This window comes from Triticum dicoccoides, chromosome 2B (genome assembly GCF_002162155.2).
Source record: "Triticum dicoccoides isolate Atlit2015 ecotype Zavitan chromosome 2B, WEW_v2.0, whole genome shotgun sequence".
Classification (NCBI taxonomy): Eukaryota; Viridiplantae; Streptophyta; class Magnoliopsida; order Poales; family Poaceae; genus Triticum; species Triticum dicoccoides.
In genome coordinates this window covers 780,040,801-780,060,262 of record NC_041383.1, presented here as the reverse complement: position 1 = coordinate 780,060,262, position 19,462 = coordinate 780,040,801, and the positions used below count along the sequence as shown (strand labels likewise).

General features: G+C 46.7%; 1 protein-coding gene and 2 pseudogenes across 1 annotated transcript; all 3 read right to left on the bottom strand.

The window, feature by feature from the left end:
• Window positions 1-818: 818 nt before the first annotated feature.
• Window positions 819-2,412, bottom strand: LOC119361401 (annotated as a pseudogene).
• Window positions 2,413-4,473: 2,061 nt separating this feature from the next.
• LOC119361400 (exocyst complex component EXO70A1-like) lies at window positions 4,474-5,991 on the bottom strand. The gene has a single exon (XM_037626625.1). The coding sequence runs from the start codon at window positions 5,989-5,991 to the stop codon at window positions 4,474-4,476; it is 1,518 nt and encodes a 505-aa protein (XP_037482522.1).
• A 1,456-nt stretch (window positions 5,992-7,447) lies between these two features.
• On the bottom strand, window positions 7,448-9,564 carry LOC119361399 (annotated as a pseudogene).
• Between the last annotated feature and the right edge of the window lie 9,898 nt (window positions 9,565-19,462).

The window sequence follows — 19,462 nt, the reverse complement described above, 5'->3', positions numbered from 1 at the left end:
AACTAGATTATTGACTCTAGTGCAAGTGGGAGACTGTTGGAAATATGCCCTAGATGCAATAATAAATTGGTTATTGTCATATTTCCTTGTTCATGATAAATGTTTATTATTCATGCTAGAATTGTATTGACCAGAAACTTAAATACATGTGTGAATACATAGAAAACACAGTGTCTCTAGTGAGCCTCTACTAGACTAGATCATTGATCAAAGACGCTTAAATTTTCCTAACCATAGACATGAGTTGTCATTTGATAACGGGATCACATAATTAGGAGAATGATGTCATGGACAAGACCCAACCGTAAGCTTACCATCGGATCGTTTAGTTTATTTGCTATAGCTTTCTTCATGTTATGTATATGTTCCTTAAACCATGAGATAGTGTAACTCCCTGACACCGGAGGAATACTTAGTGTGTATCCAAATGTCACTTCGTAACTGAGTGATCATAAAGGTGCTTTACAGGTATCTCCGAAGGTGTCTCTTAGGTTGGCATAGATCAAGACTGGGGTTTGTCACTCCGTATGACGGAGAGATATGTCTGGGCCCTCTCGATAATACAACATCTTAAAGAGCTTGCAAGCAATGTGACTAATGAGTTAGCCACATGATCTTATATTGTGGAACGAATAAAGAGACTTGCCGGTAATGAGATTGAACTAGGTATGGAGATACCGACGATCGAATCTCGGGCAAATAACATATTGCCGGACAAAGGGAATTGCATACGGAATTAACCGAATTCTTGACATCGTGGTTCAACCGATAAAAGTTCTTCATGGATGAGCTAGGCTTAGTTAGGATTTTGCTACTGTTTAGGTCTCACATTGAGGATTCAATTTAAATCCTCTTTGGTGTCCTCCCCACAGCTCAGGATTTAAAGATACCGATGTCTTGGACACTGTCTGTGCTATGAAATATGAATTGTTGAGCAGGAACAAATACCCGAGGCTTGGATCCGAGCACAGCTCTGATTTTCGCACAAGCAAATTGTTCAGATAATCAATTGTGTAATGTATCAGGTCTCCAAGCTTTCCGGTGTTGTGGCTCTGTCCAGAGTTCTTTTGTGTTGAAGCATGTGCTTTACTCATCAAAACTATGTAATCCACCATCAACTCGGTGTTCTTGTGAACCTCACCTCCTCCTTCCAGAATCTCGGTGGCACACAAGTTGTCATCCTTCATGAGTGTCCGCCTCACCTGCACCATCGTGTCACATATGGACTAGATTAACCTGTTCCCTTCTCTGTCCATTGAGCTGTTTATATTGTTCAAAATGCTTTGGGCATCTGAACTCACCGTGTGCATCAGCAAGATGCCATACGATGCACTGCACACGGCGATATACATTTGTAGCATCGCCTGTAGCTTCTCCTTCCCGTTAACCTGGACGATGGCATCGACAAAGACGAGCATTGCTGAGACACTCGCTGTGACAAATTGTGCGGCCGCTGGCGCGTCACTGATGGTGGTGCTGGTGACCAGCTCTTCGTCGACACTGGCGACAATTACTGTGAGAGCTCGGATCCACCTCTCGACCAATTTATTTAGCGAATACGCAGATTCCTCGTGGAGAAGGAGCTTCAGCCATACATCGAGAACCCAGTCGACGTCGAGCTCGATGAACCAATTCCTCAGTGCACGCTCCGGTCCAATTATTTCCGAGAGAGATGCGTTGTGGAATGCTTGTACCATGCGCTGGGTGTAACCGTCACTGGCCATTCTGTGACCAATCTTCCGGAGCTCGCTGGTACCTAAGTCCGCTGCGTCGACGGACGCCGAGTTGGAGGAGTAGCCGGAGTTAGTGGACCTCGAGGCAGCAGAGTCGGTGGATCCACTCTGACGGGAGGGAGCCGATCTGATGCGCCAGTCGGAGCAGACGACACTGACCCTCCGGATCCGTGAAGCCGGCGGTGCTCTCCTCCGGCAGGGAAGCAAGCTGCCCCTCCGTGCTGCTACCTTGTAATAGGACTTTGAGACTCGTATACTCGTGGTCCGCCATGCTCCTACTTTGTGAAGCTGGAAGAGATTGGCAGGGGAGAAAACTATGAGAAGTGCCGGGCCGGGCTGGAATCAACACTAATTGTCGACGATGCATCGATAATTTTGACGAGAGCTCGCATAATAATATATTAAAAACACCTCTTGCCGGATCCGCCTGACAGCGACTGACAAGTGCCGGACCCGGGTGCGCGAGATGACGACTAAATCTGAGAAAAGTTTGAGAACTAAACCGTACCTCAACCAAACCTGCATGAATAAACGTGGCAACCCAAACCAAACTAATCTCAGTTTATATTTATGTCAGCCCAAACAAAACTAAAACCAGCTTGACTTTCCACCCCAATCGAACTGAAACTGAGTGCCTACCTGTGGTTGAAGCCAGTTGCTGGAATGGTTTGAAAACCATTCGAGTAGTAATTTTTTTTAGAAAAGGAGGACGACCCCCGGCCTCTGCATCTGGACGATGCATACGGCCACTTTATTAATTATTGACAAGACCGTACAAAGTCATACAACAATAAGTCTAAAGCCACCAAACTAAGCAACAACTGCCGCTATCCCTATCCAGATGATGTAGGGGCGCTGAAAGTCTGGGCCTCATACCAAACAGACCACGCAGCCAAACATAACCATCTAAAGACTTGAGGTCCCACCCAGGACGCCTGCCGGGTATGGGCACCCACCAGTCCGGCGTGCTTCTCAACCAGGACCCCTGCTGGGTATGAGGCCGCCGCAGCCACCTGCCACGAACCCATCTTCAGAGCTGTACTGTTGCATCAACCTTGGCCGGTCCAACTGCCGCCGACGCCACCATGACGCCAAGCAGCATCACCCTCCTGCGCGAGTCCATCTCCGCTCATCAGGCGCCGAGTCTCCACTGCGCCACGCCGCCGAGATCCGCCGTCATCAATGGAGCAGATGAAACACCCCCGAGTAGTAATAATAACCATTGTCCTATGGCACACCCCCGACTCTGCTTCAACTCCCTGATCACCGCCGTCTCCTCCTCACACCCCACCTCCGTCCCCCCGCCCTCGCGCTCACGCAACGCGGCGCTGCCACCGCCGGCCCGCTCGACTCCTACGCGCTCTGCTTCGCGCTCCGCCACGCCTTTGCGGCCCAAGCGGGTTCCCTACACAAGATTCGGGTGGCTCGGCGGCGTCTTCATGTCCCGCGCGCTCGCCGCGTCCTATGGCAGGTCCGGTCGGTTCCAGGACGCCTGCAGGTTGTTTGACGAAAGCTCCGGAGGCCAGTCTGACAAGCGGCGCGATGACAGTGACCGCAGAGGCGGGGCCGAGGAGCCGCACGTGAGCGGCGCTTGACGGTAGCGGCTATGGAGGCCAATCAGGCAAGCCGCGCGCGACGATGGCGGCCACGGAGGCAGGTCCAGAGAGCCGCGCGTGAGCGGCGCTCGACGGCAGTGGCCATGGAGGCCAGTCCGGCAAGCCGCGCGCGATGGTAGCTCTTGCGAAGGCGGGGCTAGCGAGCTACGCGCAAGCTGCTCCGGCGAAGGCGGGGCCAACGCGCCAAGCGCGAGCGGCAGCTGTTGAGGTCTGATGGGCTCGAGAATTACGAACCGAACCAACGTCAACAACCGGGCATGGACTATGGGTCTAAACTTTTTGGAGCTTGACCTGTTCAGGCCTATAACCGATCATACCCAACCATTTGCAATAAGAAACCAAACTGAACCAAACTCTTTTCAGAGTCAACCTATTAACACCCGAACCAAACGAACCTGTCAGCAGAAACCAAACCAATACACCCGGTTAATCCAAAACTGTTCTCAGATTTAATGACTACCATACCATGTCTCTAAATTTTGGTGTGATAGCAACGCAGGTCCCTAAATTTTGCTTGTACATATGGTTTTGGTAATACTAGTTGGTACCAGCTTAGTGCTTCTTTTGTTTACTGACGATTGATGATTGTTAACCAGCGGTGCTTTTCTTGATGAGAACTTCAGCTGGTGGAGAAGAGCTGATTAATCAAAGTGAACTTTGCTGAAATCACGAATGAGTTCCATCACCTCTTCATCATGTAACGGAAGTACGTTGAAAATCTTTGTATATCTGTCCATCCATTGTTCTGTCAAAATGAACTCTGTTTAACTGCTACATATCATGTTTTACTGAACTAGATGAAATTAAGTGTGTATAGAATGCTGTGTAAACTCCAAACTAAGCGTGACAATTATCAGAGGAAGTCTATGAATGAAATTGACGCAGAAGCAGAATGGAAAAGTATTCGGCATACAGTTAGGACATCAAATAAATTCAAAAAAAATTAAATCACACAGAGAATGTGACCAGTTGATGTAGTATCCCGTATCCGCCGCTTAAGCAACCAACGGAATTCAGTATATAACTTCACTTCAAAAGGAAAGAAATAATTCCAAATACAGCGACGAAACACATCTCCGGTCTCTTATTTGTCGGGTGACTCTCGCCGATGCCTCAAATAGTTTTCATCCTTCAAATAGGTCTCCCAGCATCTCCTCCAATACCTCGGGACTGCTGCTTCCACGGCTTACCTGTTCAGCTTGCTCTGGATGCTCCTTCAGGTAGTCACGGTAACCTGAAATGACTCTCTTGATGATAGCTCTGCGCAGCACATCTCTGAGCTGGGGGTCCGGAACCTTCCAGAACTTCTGAGTCTGGTATGTTTTATGAAATGCTGACTCGAATTTAGCTAGTGGAGAAGTGTTGATCCAACAACGTAGAAGTCCAGGAAACTTTGATTTCGGTATGCAGGACAACACATGTCCCCAAGAAAAATGAAGATAGAAATCCATGTACTTCTCGCATTCTGGTGTAAGTTTAGTTCCCGATGGGTGAGAGTGAGACATCACCTGAGCAACAAAATAGGAATTGTTGAGTAGGAACATAGACCTGAGCCTTGGATCCAAGAACCATTCCGATTTTCTCAGAAGCTGATCCTTAAGATAATCAATTGTTTCATCTATGGCGTCACAAATCTTTACAGTGTTTTGGCTTTGTGCAGAGTTGAGCGTTGAAGCACATGCTTTCCTCATCGACAGTATGCAATGCACCAAGAACCGAATATTTCTGTGAACTCTTCCTCCGCTTCGTGCAATCTCAATAGTCCACGGGTTGTCACAATAATTTGACCTGATGTCCATCATGGTGCTGGATATGGCCTGAGTTAATCCGTTCTCTTCTGTCTTCAACAAGACGCTTATCTCATCGAAAATGTGTTGGGCTTCCAAAGAGACAGCGGGCATCATCATAATCATGTATGATGTGCTGGAGACGCACATGTACATGTGCAGGGCAACCTGTAGCTTATCCTCCTCGATACCTTTGAGCATGGTGTCAACAACGACGAGCATTGCTGAGATACTCGCTTTGCCAAACCGTGCGACAGCCAGCGCCTCATGGACGAGCATTACTTCCTTGATACTGGCGACAATTATGGTGAGACCTCGGATCCACTTCTGGACCAATTGTTGGCGCCAATATGCAGTCACCTTTTGGAGCCGGAGCCGGAGCTGCAGCCGTAATTGGAGAACCCAGTCAACATCGAGCTCGACGAACCAATTCTTCAGCGTAGGGTCCGGGGCAATTGTTTCCATGAGAGATGTGATGTGAAATGCTCGTACCATGCGCTGGGTGTACCCATCGCTGACCATTCTGTGAGCAATCTTGGTGAGCTCGCTCGTACCCAAGCCTGCTCTGCCCACGGACGCGGAGCCGGAGGAGTAGCCGGAGTTGTTGGACCTGGAGGCAACAGAGCTGCTGGAGTCGTAGTTCGACCCGCTTTGACCGGACTGGGAGGAGAGTCTCGATCTGATGCACCACTCGGGGCAGACGACGCCGACGCTCCGGATTGAGTCGCGGTAGGAGTTGGGCGGCGGACCCAAGGCATCCGTGAAGCCGGTGGTGCTCTCCTCCGGCACGGAAGCAAGCTGTCCCTCTGTGCTGCTGCTTCCTTGCAATAGAACTCTTGACAGGTGATCCGCCATGGATGCTATGCTACTCTTCTACTTTGTGGAACTCGAAGAGATCGGCAGGGGAGAAAACTATGAGAGAAGTGCCGGCCCTGAATCAACACTAATTGCCAATGGTGCGTTGATAATTTCGATGGGAGCTCCCAATATAATTTATAAAAAACACCTACTGCCGGATCCGCCTGACGGCGACTGACAAGTGCTGGACCCGGGTGCAGACCATAGCCGCGAGATGACGACCACACCATGGCCAGCAGTTGTACGTAAGGGATATATAGGACTACGCCCTAGTGCCGACGACGCCGACCGGCTCAGGCGTGGCAAGCTCCTGTGCGAACAGATCAAGCAGCCCAATCGAGCTGCGCGGCTAGGCCGAGCTACTTGGCGTCTGTGTTGCGTTGCAGCTTCTGCTTGTTTTCGTGTCACGCGGGAAAGGGAGGAAGTTCTGCACGGTGGCAACGATTGAGGAGGACGCAGCGGGAGAAGGCTGGGCATGATACCTAGGTGGCCGCCGTCGAGGAGTCCTTCCCCGTCAGCACTCAGGAGACCAACACTGATCTGAACAAGACTGTAATCACAGGAGAGGCTTACACCACAGGGAACCCGCTGGCTCCCACTTAGGCTGGCAGCTGGATCGTGAGGCTCGAGCAATCCTTCAACATCTTCCTCACAGTGAGTGACCCATACTGGCAGCTGGCTCCAGATTTCCCACATTGATTTGAGCTTGGAATTTACTTTCGGCCCGTCCAAAGTTTTGAACATGTGTCTGTGTACGTACGTCTTGTTGTGTGCTCTGTCGTGACCTGGTATAGTTGGTATGCCAGTTCAGTACCTGTTTTGCTTGTTGATTGATTGTTGATCTGCGTTTATATCGGTGCTTCACTTGTACTGAGAACTTTGGGTGGTCGAAAAGAGCTGATAACATCAAAGTGCACTTTGCTGAAAGCACGAATGAGTTCCAGCACCTCTTAATCATGAAAGTATGTTGAAAATCCTTCTATATATATCTGTCCATTCATTCTTCTATCAAAATGGACTTTGTTTAACTGCTACATATCATGTTTTACTGAACTACATGTAGATATATGCGTATAGAATGGTGTGTATACTCAAAACTAAACATGTCAATTATCTAAGAGTGTTTTCGTTATTCGAGGTAGTCTATGAATAATTTTTTTAGGAAGTCTACCATTGAAATTGACGCAGAAGCAGAATGCAAAAGTATTTGGCATACAGTCAGGACATCAAATAAAATCGCACACAGAGAATGTGACCAGTTGATGTAGTATCCTACGCTTAAGCAACCAACAGAGGTCAGTATAAAACTCCACAAAATTTAAAATAACACATCTGCAAGAAAAGTATACAACTCCACTTGAAAAGGAAAAAGAAGGACTTCGAAATACAACCACAAAGCACAACTCCGGTTTCTTATTTGTCGGGTGACTCTGGCCGATGCCTCAAATAGTTTTCATCCTTCAAATAGCTCTCCCAGCATCTCCTCCAAAACCTCGGGACTGCTGCTTCCACGGCTAACCTGTTCAGCTAGCTCTGGTTGCTCCTTCAGGTAGTCACGGTAACCTGAAATAACTCTCTCGATGATGGCTCTCCGCAGCGCATCTCTGAGCCGGGGGTCTGGAACCTTCCAGAACTTCTGAGTCTGGTACGTTTTATGAAATGCTGACTCGAATTTAGCTAGAGGAGAAGTGTTGATCCAACGACGTAGAAGTCCGGGAGAATTATATTTCGGTATGCAAGACAACACATGTCCCCAAGAAAGAAGATAGAAATCCATGTACTTCTTGCATTCAAGTGTAAGTATAATTCCCGATGGGTGAGACTGAGACATCACCTGAGCAACAAAATAGGAATTGTTGAGCAGGAATATACAGCCGAGGCTTGGATCCTGGAACAAATCCGATTTTCTCTGAAGCTCATCCTTCAGATAATCGATTGTATCATCTATGGCATCACGAAGCCTTACGGTATTCTGGCTTTGTGCAGACGAGCGTTGAAGCATATGCTTTCCTCATCGACAGTATGCCATTCACCAAGAACCGAATCTTACAGTCAATTCCGCCTCCGCTTCGTGCAATATTGTCGATGGCCCACGAGTCGTATTTGGGGAGCATCTTAATGTCCATCATCGTGCTCGAAATGACCTGAATTAACCTGTTCTCTTCTGTCTTACCGAAAAAGGCTTTCGCCCCGCTTTATATTATAAAGCCAACCACACAACAAGCATCCAACACAATCCAATACACCGCAAACACACACACACGGAGGTCCACAGGAGCCAAAATAGTACACCATAGGGTCAAAGCTGAGGGCACAGCACAACAAGCTCTAAAACCACAAAAAACACACGTCACAAACCACATGGCCGCCAGGCGGTCTAGTCAGGCTCAGGGGGAGGAGGTGGCAGCGGGGGAGCCACGCGGAGCGCCATCGAGCGGAGATCGGAGAGGAGGGCGGTGATGACGCCCCGGTCCTGGGGGCGGCTAAGCGGCCGCCAAAGCTGCAGATAACCACACAGTTTGAAAATTACGTCAGTCGCACGACGAAGGGGGACCTTCTGAATAACAAGCTTATTACGGATGTTCCAAAGCGTCCAGGCATGAACCTCTACGCACAGCCATCTAATATGGCGGTAGCGGGCAGGGCAGGCGTTAAGCTCGGCAAACAGGTCGGGGAAGTTGGTATTACACCAATGTCCGCCAACCGTTTCGCGGAAGCAAGCCCAAAGAAACTGGGCAGAGTGGCATGGTTCTCTTCTGTCTTCAACAAGATGCTTATCTCATCTAAAATGCATTGGGCTTCCAAAGAGACTACGGGCATCATACTCATGTATGATGCGATGGAGACGCACATATACATGTGTAGGACAGCCTGAAGCTTATCCTCCTCGATAGCATCGAGTATGGTGCCGACAACGATGAGCATTGCTGAGATACTCGCTTTGCCAAACCGTGCGATAGCCAGCGCCTCATGGGACCGCCATCGTCTCGTGACCAGGTTTACTTCGTTGATACCAGAGACAATTATGGTGAGAGCTCGGATCCACCTCTTGACCAATTCTTGGAGCCAATTAGCTGATGCCCGTTTGAGACGGAGCTGCAGCCGTGAATCAAGAACCCAGTCGACGTCGAGCTCGATGGACCAATTCTTCAGCGCAGGGTCTGGGCCAATTGTTTCTGTGAGAGATAAGGTGTGGAATGCTCGTACCATGCGCTGGGTGTAACCGTCGCTGACCATTCTGTGAGCAATCTTGGTGAGCTCGCTCGTACCCAAGTCCGCTGCCCCAACGGATGCCGAGGAGTAGCTGGAGGTGTTGGACCTCGAGGCACCAGAGCCGCTGGAGTCAGTGGATGTGCTCTGATCGGAGAGAGTCGATCTGACGCGCCACTCGGAGCAGACGATGCTGACGCTCCGGATTGATTCACGGTAGGAGTTGAGTGGCGGGTTGAAAGCATCCGTGAAGCCGGTGGTGCTCTCCTCCGGCACAGAAGCAAGCTGCCCCGGCGTGCTGCTCCCTTGAAATAGCCCTCTGAGACCGTTGAACACACTTGACAGGTGCACCGCCACCATGCTCATACTTTGTGAAGCTCGAAGAGATTGGCAGGGGAGAAAACTACGAGAAGTGCCGGCCCGGAATCGATGCTGGTTGCCGACGATACAACGATAATTTCAATGGGAGTGTCCATTATAATTTACTTATGATGAAAACACAGATTGCTGGAACCGCGTGAGAGCGATTGACTGTTGGAATTGACCACGACGTGGTGGTTCCCTGCAAAAAAGAAAGAAAGAAAGGATTAGGCGTAGCAGGTACCTGTACGTTGTAACACCAGGTCAAAGCAATAAACAAAGGCACGTCATGGGCCATTAGCCGTCAAATATTATGTCTCTTGTTTATTTACTACTAGTTCGCGTACAAACTCACCGGATTAGCAATTGCACAAGACGAAGCTAGCTAGCTAGGGATGAGAGAGGCGTTTTGGAGGCCGAGCTTCATGGAGGCCTTTATTTTTGAAAAATTTAATTTCAAACTTTTATGATTCAAAAAATTCTAAAAATATATGCATGTATGCAAGGATGTACTCACATGTGTGTAAAAATTCACGATGAAATACCTTGAGTTGCGACCTGTACAGAAAAGACAAATTCATGACCTGGGAGAATGAATAGTATCATGTGTTAAATAGCCCCAGATTTGTCTTTTTCGCATAGCCCTCATTTTAATGTATTTTGAACTCAAAATTTACACATGTGCGTGTTATGTCTTCATGTATATCTGTAAATTTTTTTCAGAATTTTTTGAAATGTAAAAAAATATGAATTTTGATGGAATTTCGAATTTGAATTTGGAGGCCTCACTGGAGGCCGAGCTCCAAAAGTGATTTCCGGCTAGGGATGCGGTTTTTTCCATTCGCATTTCATATGGCGTGAATCCAAGCCGATCATCATATATGTGGTCTAATATGTTAGGCCCACACATGTGCAGACATGCACCAACCACAGCCTATAGATTTCTTTTCTTGTTAGGCCCTATGCATGCGCTACGCTCTTTTCCCACCCATGCTCTTGTTGGTTTTTAATTTTATATGGTATGCATAATTAACATTGCCCATTACTGTGAGATTATTACTCCCTTCATTCCTAAATATTTGTCTTTTTAGAGATTTCAAATGGACTACCACATACGGATTGTATATAGATATATTTGAGAGTGTAGATTCACTCATTTTGCTCCGTGTGTAGTCATTCGTTGAAATCTCTAGAAAGACAAATATTTAGGAATGAAGGGAGTACATGTTTACGCATGGCACCACTAATTATGCAGTAAAAGGGCTAAAAAATCACCGCAAGTATACATTCCTTAAAAACTTTATAAGGATGTATATGAGCTTTACAATAAAATCAGAAGGACTTTTGAAAAAAAAACCATTAAAAACCAAAAGTTCTGTGTGTTTTGGCAATGAAGTTCCAAAAACGCGCATGTAAAGTTCTCTACCTATTTTTTCAAAAGTACCCAGGCTATGTTACAGTTTCTTTGAAACGTTCTTCTGTTTTTCATGGCAAAGTTCAGATACCAATTTAACAAAGTTTGGTTCTCTTTGAAGCTATTTAAATAACGTTTTTTCAGAACAAATTAAACAACATGATATTTTAATTTTTGTGACATTTGAATTACTTCTAGCAACATACTCCACGCCTCCACGGAGAGATAATCATGTGAATTAATTCTACAGCAGGAGAGATAGAGCGAATCTAGCTACAGCTCCATCTAGGCACCTACTACCTGACATCACTACCCTGGGCACTAGCAGGACCCTTCTCAGCTTTCTCACATGCATCACAGACAGGTTTGGATGATGGAGATATGCGCTATAAATGGAACCGAAGGTAAAAGCCTTTTTCCGCTAGCTTGTTGGTAACAGTTTGTAGTGTGTGCGTATTACATCGGCGGTTGATCCGGTGGCTCGGAAGGTAATCGAGCTACGATCGCTGCGCATTGTCAGAAAGTACTCGGCAACAGCGTCGTCGAGGTCAGGACCCACGCCAACAATTGGTATCTATAGCATGATTAATCTTCTAGTAACGGAAGGTCATGATAGGCAAAGAGATCATGGAATCATCCGGAGTGGCTAAAGTACTTGTCGTGCCCGGTACATCATACCCATGGTTTGATCGCGAGAACTTCGGGGTCTGGAAGGTCCTCATGGAGTGTGGTCTCCGCGCCAATGAGCTACGGGACGCGGTCGATCCAGGAGGTGACACGTTCAAGAAGGAGGGAGCCGAGCACCGGAAGGATCGACATACGGCGTCGGCTATTTACTCGATGATGCCGATGGATATCTCCAACACCTGATCGCTAAAGAAACAACGAAGGAGGCACGGGATACTTTGAAGCTCATGTTCAAGGGACACACCCGCGCCAAGCAAGCCAATCTTTAAACTCTCTTAAGAAACTGTGAGTCTTTGGTCACGGGCAACGAAGAGTCCGCGGACGCGTTCGCTTCAGGAGTAGCTACTCTCATCAATCGGATTCGCGCACATGGAGAAAGCTCTCATGGCCAAAGGAGGCAATTATAGAGATGTTAGAATAAATTCGAGGTACGCAGTCGATCAACCGAGGAACAAGCAATCACAGACAATGACGACACCGAGATTTGTTAACGAGGTTCGGCGAACTCGCCTACTCCCCGGGGCAATGACTACGGGCGCTCCTCCCCGAGATACCGCAACATCGGCCACCCGGGCGCCGGCACAAGCCGCCGGCACCCCCTTGCGAGCCTGTCGCTATCTAGTTGTCATGGGTTACAACGTGGGGTGCTTCCTCATATATAAGAGGCCAAGGGTACAACGTGTCCGACTCCGACACTACACGTATCCTACCTACACTACAACACCAAGTCCAAGCGTAACCCAACTAGTACAAAATATTCGACACAAACACAACAAACTCCACCTTGCGAATATTCTCCACCACCTTGAATTTATCCGTGCGTCAAACTTCCATGTACTCCGGACTTGTGTTGTCTTCTCCGTAGCTTACTGAGAGCTACTCGACGAGTCTGCCCCAGACCCGCCGCCACCGTGAGACCCCGCTGCTACTCCCGCAACTCCAGTCTCCGTGACTCCACCTGCAACAGTGCTCCCTTGCAACTTGTAAAGATGCGAAGCCGTCCTCCCTCCAATCATCACGGTCACCTCATCTTCCATGATTCTCATGGTCTTGTTATCCCGATCACAACGGAATACCATACCACGATCATGAAGAACACCAAGCGAAATTAGATTCCTCCTTAGCCCCGGCACATGCCTGACTCCCTGAAGCATCCGCTCAACTCCGTCAAACATCTTGATTTTGATGTCACCTACTCCAGCAACACGATAACCTGTGTCATCGCCCACATAGGCTAAACCAAACTCACCAGACTTGTACGAAGAGAACCACTCCTTGTTGGGTGTCGCATGAAAAGAGCAAGCTGAATCCAACATCCACGCTTCACTTTTGGTTGACCGCCGGTCTGATACTACGAGAACATCACTACTGCTGTCTGAGTGATTACCATGAGTTGCCTTATTAGCACTTGCCCCACCATTGAGTTCTGGACAGTCCTTTCTCATATGTCCCCACTGCTTACACTTGTGACACTGTATATTCTTTTTCTTTTTCTTGTTCTACCCAGCCTCATATCCCTTCCGCCACTGCTCACCCTTGACTAGCAAACCTTCACCATGAGAGACTTCCACCGCGTTCTTCTTTCCATATCATAAGATAGCAATGCCGTAGTAATATCCTCATTCTTGACGGTCTCCTTGCCGTGCGTCAAAGTAGTGATCAAATGGTCATAGGATGATGGCAATGAACAAAGAAGCAGAACTGCCCTATCCTCGTCGTCAACCGTCGCACCCAAGCGTGCTAGATCCGTCACAACTTGATTAAAGGCGTTCATATACTCCACAAGATCTAACCCCTCCTGCATCCTCATCTCATACAACTTTTGCTTCAGATACACCTTGGTCGTCGCAGTCATGGACATAAACTGACTTTCCAGCTTCAACCAGATCTTCTTCGGCGAATTCTCATCCATCACATGATAAATAACCTGGTCCGACAGACACAACCGTATAGTCCCGGCTGCTTTCAACTGTAACTCCTCCCAGTCATCAGCCTCCATCTTAGCTGGCATGGCTTCATGCAACAACGCCTTCAAGCATCCCTGTTGTGCCAACAAATCTTTCACCCTTGTCTGTCATAACCCAAAGCTTCCAGTTCCGTTGAACTTCTCCACCTCAAACCTGGTACCCGATGGCGCCATGGTCCTTTGTACGGCTGACCCTGTGAAAAATTATCTGAGCTTTGCACGCGATGCCCCAAGTACACGAACGAGATCTCGGCGTACTAATAGCAAAACCAACCAAAAATTCCTTCCGGTCTTCATGTGTTATCTCCTGGCTCAACCACCGATGCTAGTGCTATTTGCTTTCCTGCCAAAGCCTGTCCTCTCGATGGATGCGTAGCCCTTGATGGATTTTTCTGGCCGATCTCGATCTGATATATTGCCTCGTCGTGTCCCTTTGCCTGGCTGCCTTTTCTTATATAGTGCGCGACTGCACGTGCTCCAGCAGTCCGGCTCGGCTACGAGGACTTCCCAGGACTCGGTCCTGTTTTTTTATTCCAAACAAATCTCGCGTTTTCCTTGGCAGCCCTGTCCGTCCTCGCGTCACGCTGGTCCTGGAACCCAGTGCACACTTAGGCAACCATGCCTTGGCCTGGCCCTTGTTGCGTCCGTACACGACCGCACAAAACGACTGCTCCACGCCTTGGCCTAGCGGCCCATTGTCGTTGCCTGTTTGGTCCGGCTCGGCCAGAGCCACGCGCCTGCCCCAGTACAGCCGCTCCGAGATGCAAGACTCCTGCCGCCACACGCGGGTTGCTTTTTCCGATCTCGTCGAGAGCGCACCCGACGACCTCGGCGGAACATCACTTCCGCACATCGTCTTTGTACCGAAACTTGACGACGATCCATCCTCCAGATCAACAATCCGTGACCTCCTCGAACCTTGCTCATGATACCACTTGTTAGAATAAATTCGAGGTACGCAGTCGATCAACCGAGGAACAAGCAATCACAGACAATGACGACACCGAGATTTGTTAACGAGGTTTGGCGAACTCGCCTACTCCCCGGGGCAATGACTACGGACGCTTCTCCCCGAGATACCGCAACACCGGCCACCCGGGCGCCGGCACAAGCCGCCGGCACCCCCTTGCGAGCCTGTCGCTATCTAGTCGTCATGGGTTACAACGTGAGGTGCCTCCTCATATATAAGAGGCCAAGGGTACAACGTGTCCGACTCCGACACTACACGTATCCTACCCACACTACAACACCAAGTCTAAGCGTAACCCAACTAGTACAAAATATTCGACACAAACACAACAGGAGACATGATGCTCATGATCGAAGTATGCGAGCTAATGGACAAGTATGGTCCAGCTCCAAAGGCGCCGACTACGAAGATTGTCATGCTCATAGAAGAGGTTGTTCATCTTCATGAAATGAAGAGGATGAACGCGACGAGTCATGTATAGTACCTTGACACGGGCGCTAACAACCACATGACCGGCAATAAGGACCAGTTTTTTGAGCTCAGTGTATCACTGGGAGCCCTGGTTTGGTTCGGCAATGAACAGACTATTGACATCGCAAGGCGAGGTACTGTCCTATTTGAGTTGAAGAATGACGGTCACAAGGTACTCACGGATGTATACTATATTCCCAAGCTAAAGAGCAGCATCACTAGTCTTGGTCAGCTCGAGGAGCGTGGTTGCAAGATTGTGCTCGAAGATGGCTACCTATAGGGGTATGACCGTCGGAGGATGCTAATTATGAAGGTGCAGAGGTTCGGGTAGGGATATGTGCACTATTCTGGGCTATATGGAACACTAGAAATGATATGGTTTTTAATGGGACAAAATTCACTATTTTTTTGCAGGTTATCTAAGAGCTACAACTTGAATCCGTATATGGTTGTTACGCACTCATGCAGACTCTAGCGAGCTCTTGGCTATTGGGTGCAACCGCTGGGAGACGATAGCACGGGCTATCTTCAGCCGATTTGGATGACGAGCTACTAATAGGCTAGGTGTGTAGGCATTGTAGCCTGTTCTTTATCATCGGATGTGGCGGTTTACAGACTTACTTGATCCAAACTTTTTCTTTTTCAAATTTTGCTCAGTATATGAGCTTCCTTGAAACTTAAGACCTTCTTGCGTTTTTAATAATGTGGCTGCATGCATCGATTGATGCAGAGGCTGGAGGTCAACCTCCTTTTCTAAAAAAATGAAGGTGCGGAGATCACCGAACAGACTTTGCATCCTCAACTTGGCTTGTGTGGATCAAGTATGTCTCTTGTCGAACATGGATGATTCGACATGGAAGTGGCATGCGTCCTACGGTCCTCTAATTTTCTAGGCTCTTCGGCAACTTGGACAAAAGGAGATGGTACGTGGTCTACGTACATCGAACATGTCAACCAAGTGTGCGACGGTTGTCTCACTGGGAAACAAAGGCGGGCCCCATTCCCAAGAGAGAGAAACTTTAGAGTGAGTAAAGCTCTTGAGTAGGTCCACAGAGACTTGTGCGGACCGATTACACTGGCCACCCCTGCTGGAAACAAATATTTATTGCTCGTCATGCACGATGATTGCTTGTATCTGCGTTGGTATTTCCCCGAAGAGGAAGGGATGATGCAGCACAACAACGGTAAGTATTTCCCTCAGTTATGAAACCAAGGTTATCAATCCAGTAGGAGGACCAACCAACACTATGTAAACAGCACATGTACACAAATAACAAATACTTGCAAGCCTACGCGGAAGAGGGGTTGTCAATTTCTCAATGGTTTTGAGATAAATTAAATTGTATGACATTTGATAAATAGATCTAACAAAAACACATAATATAATAAATAAATAAAAGGTGCAAAATTGTATTTTTGGTTTTGATATGATAGGAAAATAGGCCCAGGGGCTGTAGTTTTCACTAGAGGCTTCTCTCAAGAAAATAGTATGCAATGGGTAAACAAATTATTGTTAGGAAATTGATAGAAAAGTGAATAATCATGACGATATCCAAAGCCAAGATCATGTATACAGGCATCACGTCCAAAATTAGTAGACCGATTCCTGCCTGCATCTACCACTATTACTCCACACATCAACCGCTATCCAGCATACATCTAGTGTATTAAATACATGGAAAAACATAGTAATGCAATAAGAATGATGACATGATGTAGTCAAGATCATTTATGTAGGAATAGACCCCATCTTTTTATCCTTAATAGCAATGATACGTGCGTGTCATCTCTCTTTCTATCATTGATATTGAGCACCGCAAGATCAAACCCATCACAAAGCACCTCTTCCCATGGTAAGAAAAATCAACCTAGTTGGCCAAACCAAACCAAAATTGCGGAAAAGAAATACGAGGCTATAACAATCATGCATATAAGAGTAAAGCAAAGATTCAAATAATATTCATGAATAGAACTAATCATAAACCCATGCTACGTCTTGAGCTTGCGTTGGTTTTCCTTGAAGAGGATAGGGTGATGCAGCAATAGTAGCGTAAGTATTTTCCTTAGTTTTGAGAACCAAGGTATCAATCCAGTAGGAGGCTCCTTAAAAGTCCCACGCACCTACACAAACAAACAAAGAACTCGCAACCAACGCAATAAAGGGGTTGTCAATCCCTTCACAGCCACTTGCGAAAGTGAGATCTGATAGAGATAGTATGCTAAGATAAATATATTTTGGGTATTTTACAATATAGATGCAAAAAGTAAAGATGCAAATAAAAGTAGATTGAAAAAATATAATAAAAGATACACCCGGGGGCCATAGGTTTCACTAGTGGCTTCTCTTAAGATAGCATAAGTATTACGCTGGGTGAACAAATTACTGTCGAGCAATTGATAGAAAAACGAATAATTATGAGATTATCTAGGCATGATCATGTATATATGCATCACCGCAACAAGTAGACCGACTCCTGCCTGCATCTACTACTATTACTCCACACATCGACCGACTCCTTCCTGCATCTAGAGCATTAAGTTCATAAAGAATAGAGTAACGCATTAAGCAAGATGACATGATGTAGAGGAATAAACTCATGCAATATGATATAAAACCCGTCTTTTTATCCTCGATGGCGACAATACAATACGTGCCTTGCAACCCTTTTTGTCACTGGGTAAGGACACTGCAAGATTGAACCCAAAGCTAAGCAGTTCTCCCATGGCAAGAAAGATCAATCTAGTAGGCCAAACCAAATTGATAATTCGAAGAGACTTGCAAAGATAACTCAATCATACATAAAAGAATTCAGAGGAGATTCAAATATTTCTCATAGATAAACTTGATCATAAACCCACAATTCATCGGATCTCGACAAACACACCGCAAAAGAGTTTACATTGAATAGATCTCTACAAGAGAGGGGGAGAACATTGTATTGAGATCCAAAAAGAGAGAAGAAGCCATCTAGCTAATAACTATGGACCCGAAGGTCTGTGGTAAACTACTCACAACTCATCGGAGGGGCTATGGTGTTGATGTAGAAGCCCTCCGTGGTCGATTCCCCCTCCGACGGATACAGAAGGTTACGGTGGTGGAAATTGTGTTTTGTTGGCTCCATGGATGTTTTTGGGGTACGTAGGCTTATATAGGAGGAAGAAGTACATCGGTGGCCGCCCGAGGGGCCCACGAGACAGGGGGCACGCCCTGTAGGGGTGGGCGCGCCCTCCTATCTCGTGGCCGCCTCGGCTGCTGCTTGGCTTGCACTCCAAGTCCTCTGGATCACGTTCGTTCCAAAAATCACCTTCCCGAAGGTTTCATTCCGTTTGGACTCCGTTTGATATTCCTTTTCTTCGAAATACTGAAATAGGCAAAAAAAACAACAATACGGGCTGGGCCTCCAGTTAGTAGGTTAGTCCCAAAAATGATATAAATGTGTAAAATAAAGCCCATAAACATCCAAAAGGGGTAATATAATAGCATGGAACAATCAAAAATATAGATACGTTGGAGATGTATCAAGCATCCCCAAGCTTAATTCCTGCTCATCCTCGAGTAGGAAAATTTTAAAAACAGAATTTTTGATGTGGAATGCTACCTAGCATAATTCTCAATGTAATTTTCTTTATTGTGGCATGAATGTTCAGATACAAATGATTCAAAATAAAAGTTCATATTGATAAAAGAAATAGTAACACTTCAAGCATACTAATCAAAGTAATCATGTCTTCTCAAAATAACATGGCTAAAGAAAGTTCATCCCTACAAAATCATATAGTTAGGCTATGCTTCATTTTCGTCACACAAAGATGTTCCCAACTTCTATACCCCCGATGACAAGCGAAGCAATTGTTTCATACTTAAATAGTCTCAAACTTTTTCAACCTTCACGCAATACATGAGCGTGAGCCATGGATATAGCACTATGGGTGGAATAGAATATGATGATGTGGATTGTTTGGAGAAGACAAAAAAGGAGAAAGTCTCACATTGACGAGGATAATCAACGGGCTATGGAGATGCCCATCAATAGATGTCAACATGAGGAGTAGGGATTGCCATGCAACGGATGCACTAGAGCTATAAATGAATGCTCAACAAAAAGAAACTAGTGGGTGTGCATCCAACTTGCTTGCTCACGAAGACCTAGGGCATTTTAGGAAGCCCATCGTAGGAATATACAAGCCAAGTTCTATAATGAAAAATTCCCACTAGTATGAAAAAGACAACCTATGAGACTCACTATATGAAAAACATGGTGCTAGTTTGAAGCACAATATATGAGACTCACTACATGAAGAACAAGGTGATACTTTGAAGCACAAGTGTGAAAAAGAGATAGTAACATTGCCCCTTTTATTTATTTTCTTTTTTTTCTTCTTTTTTTGG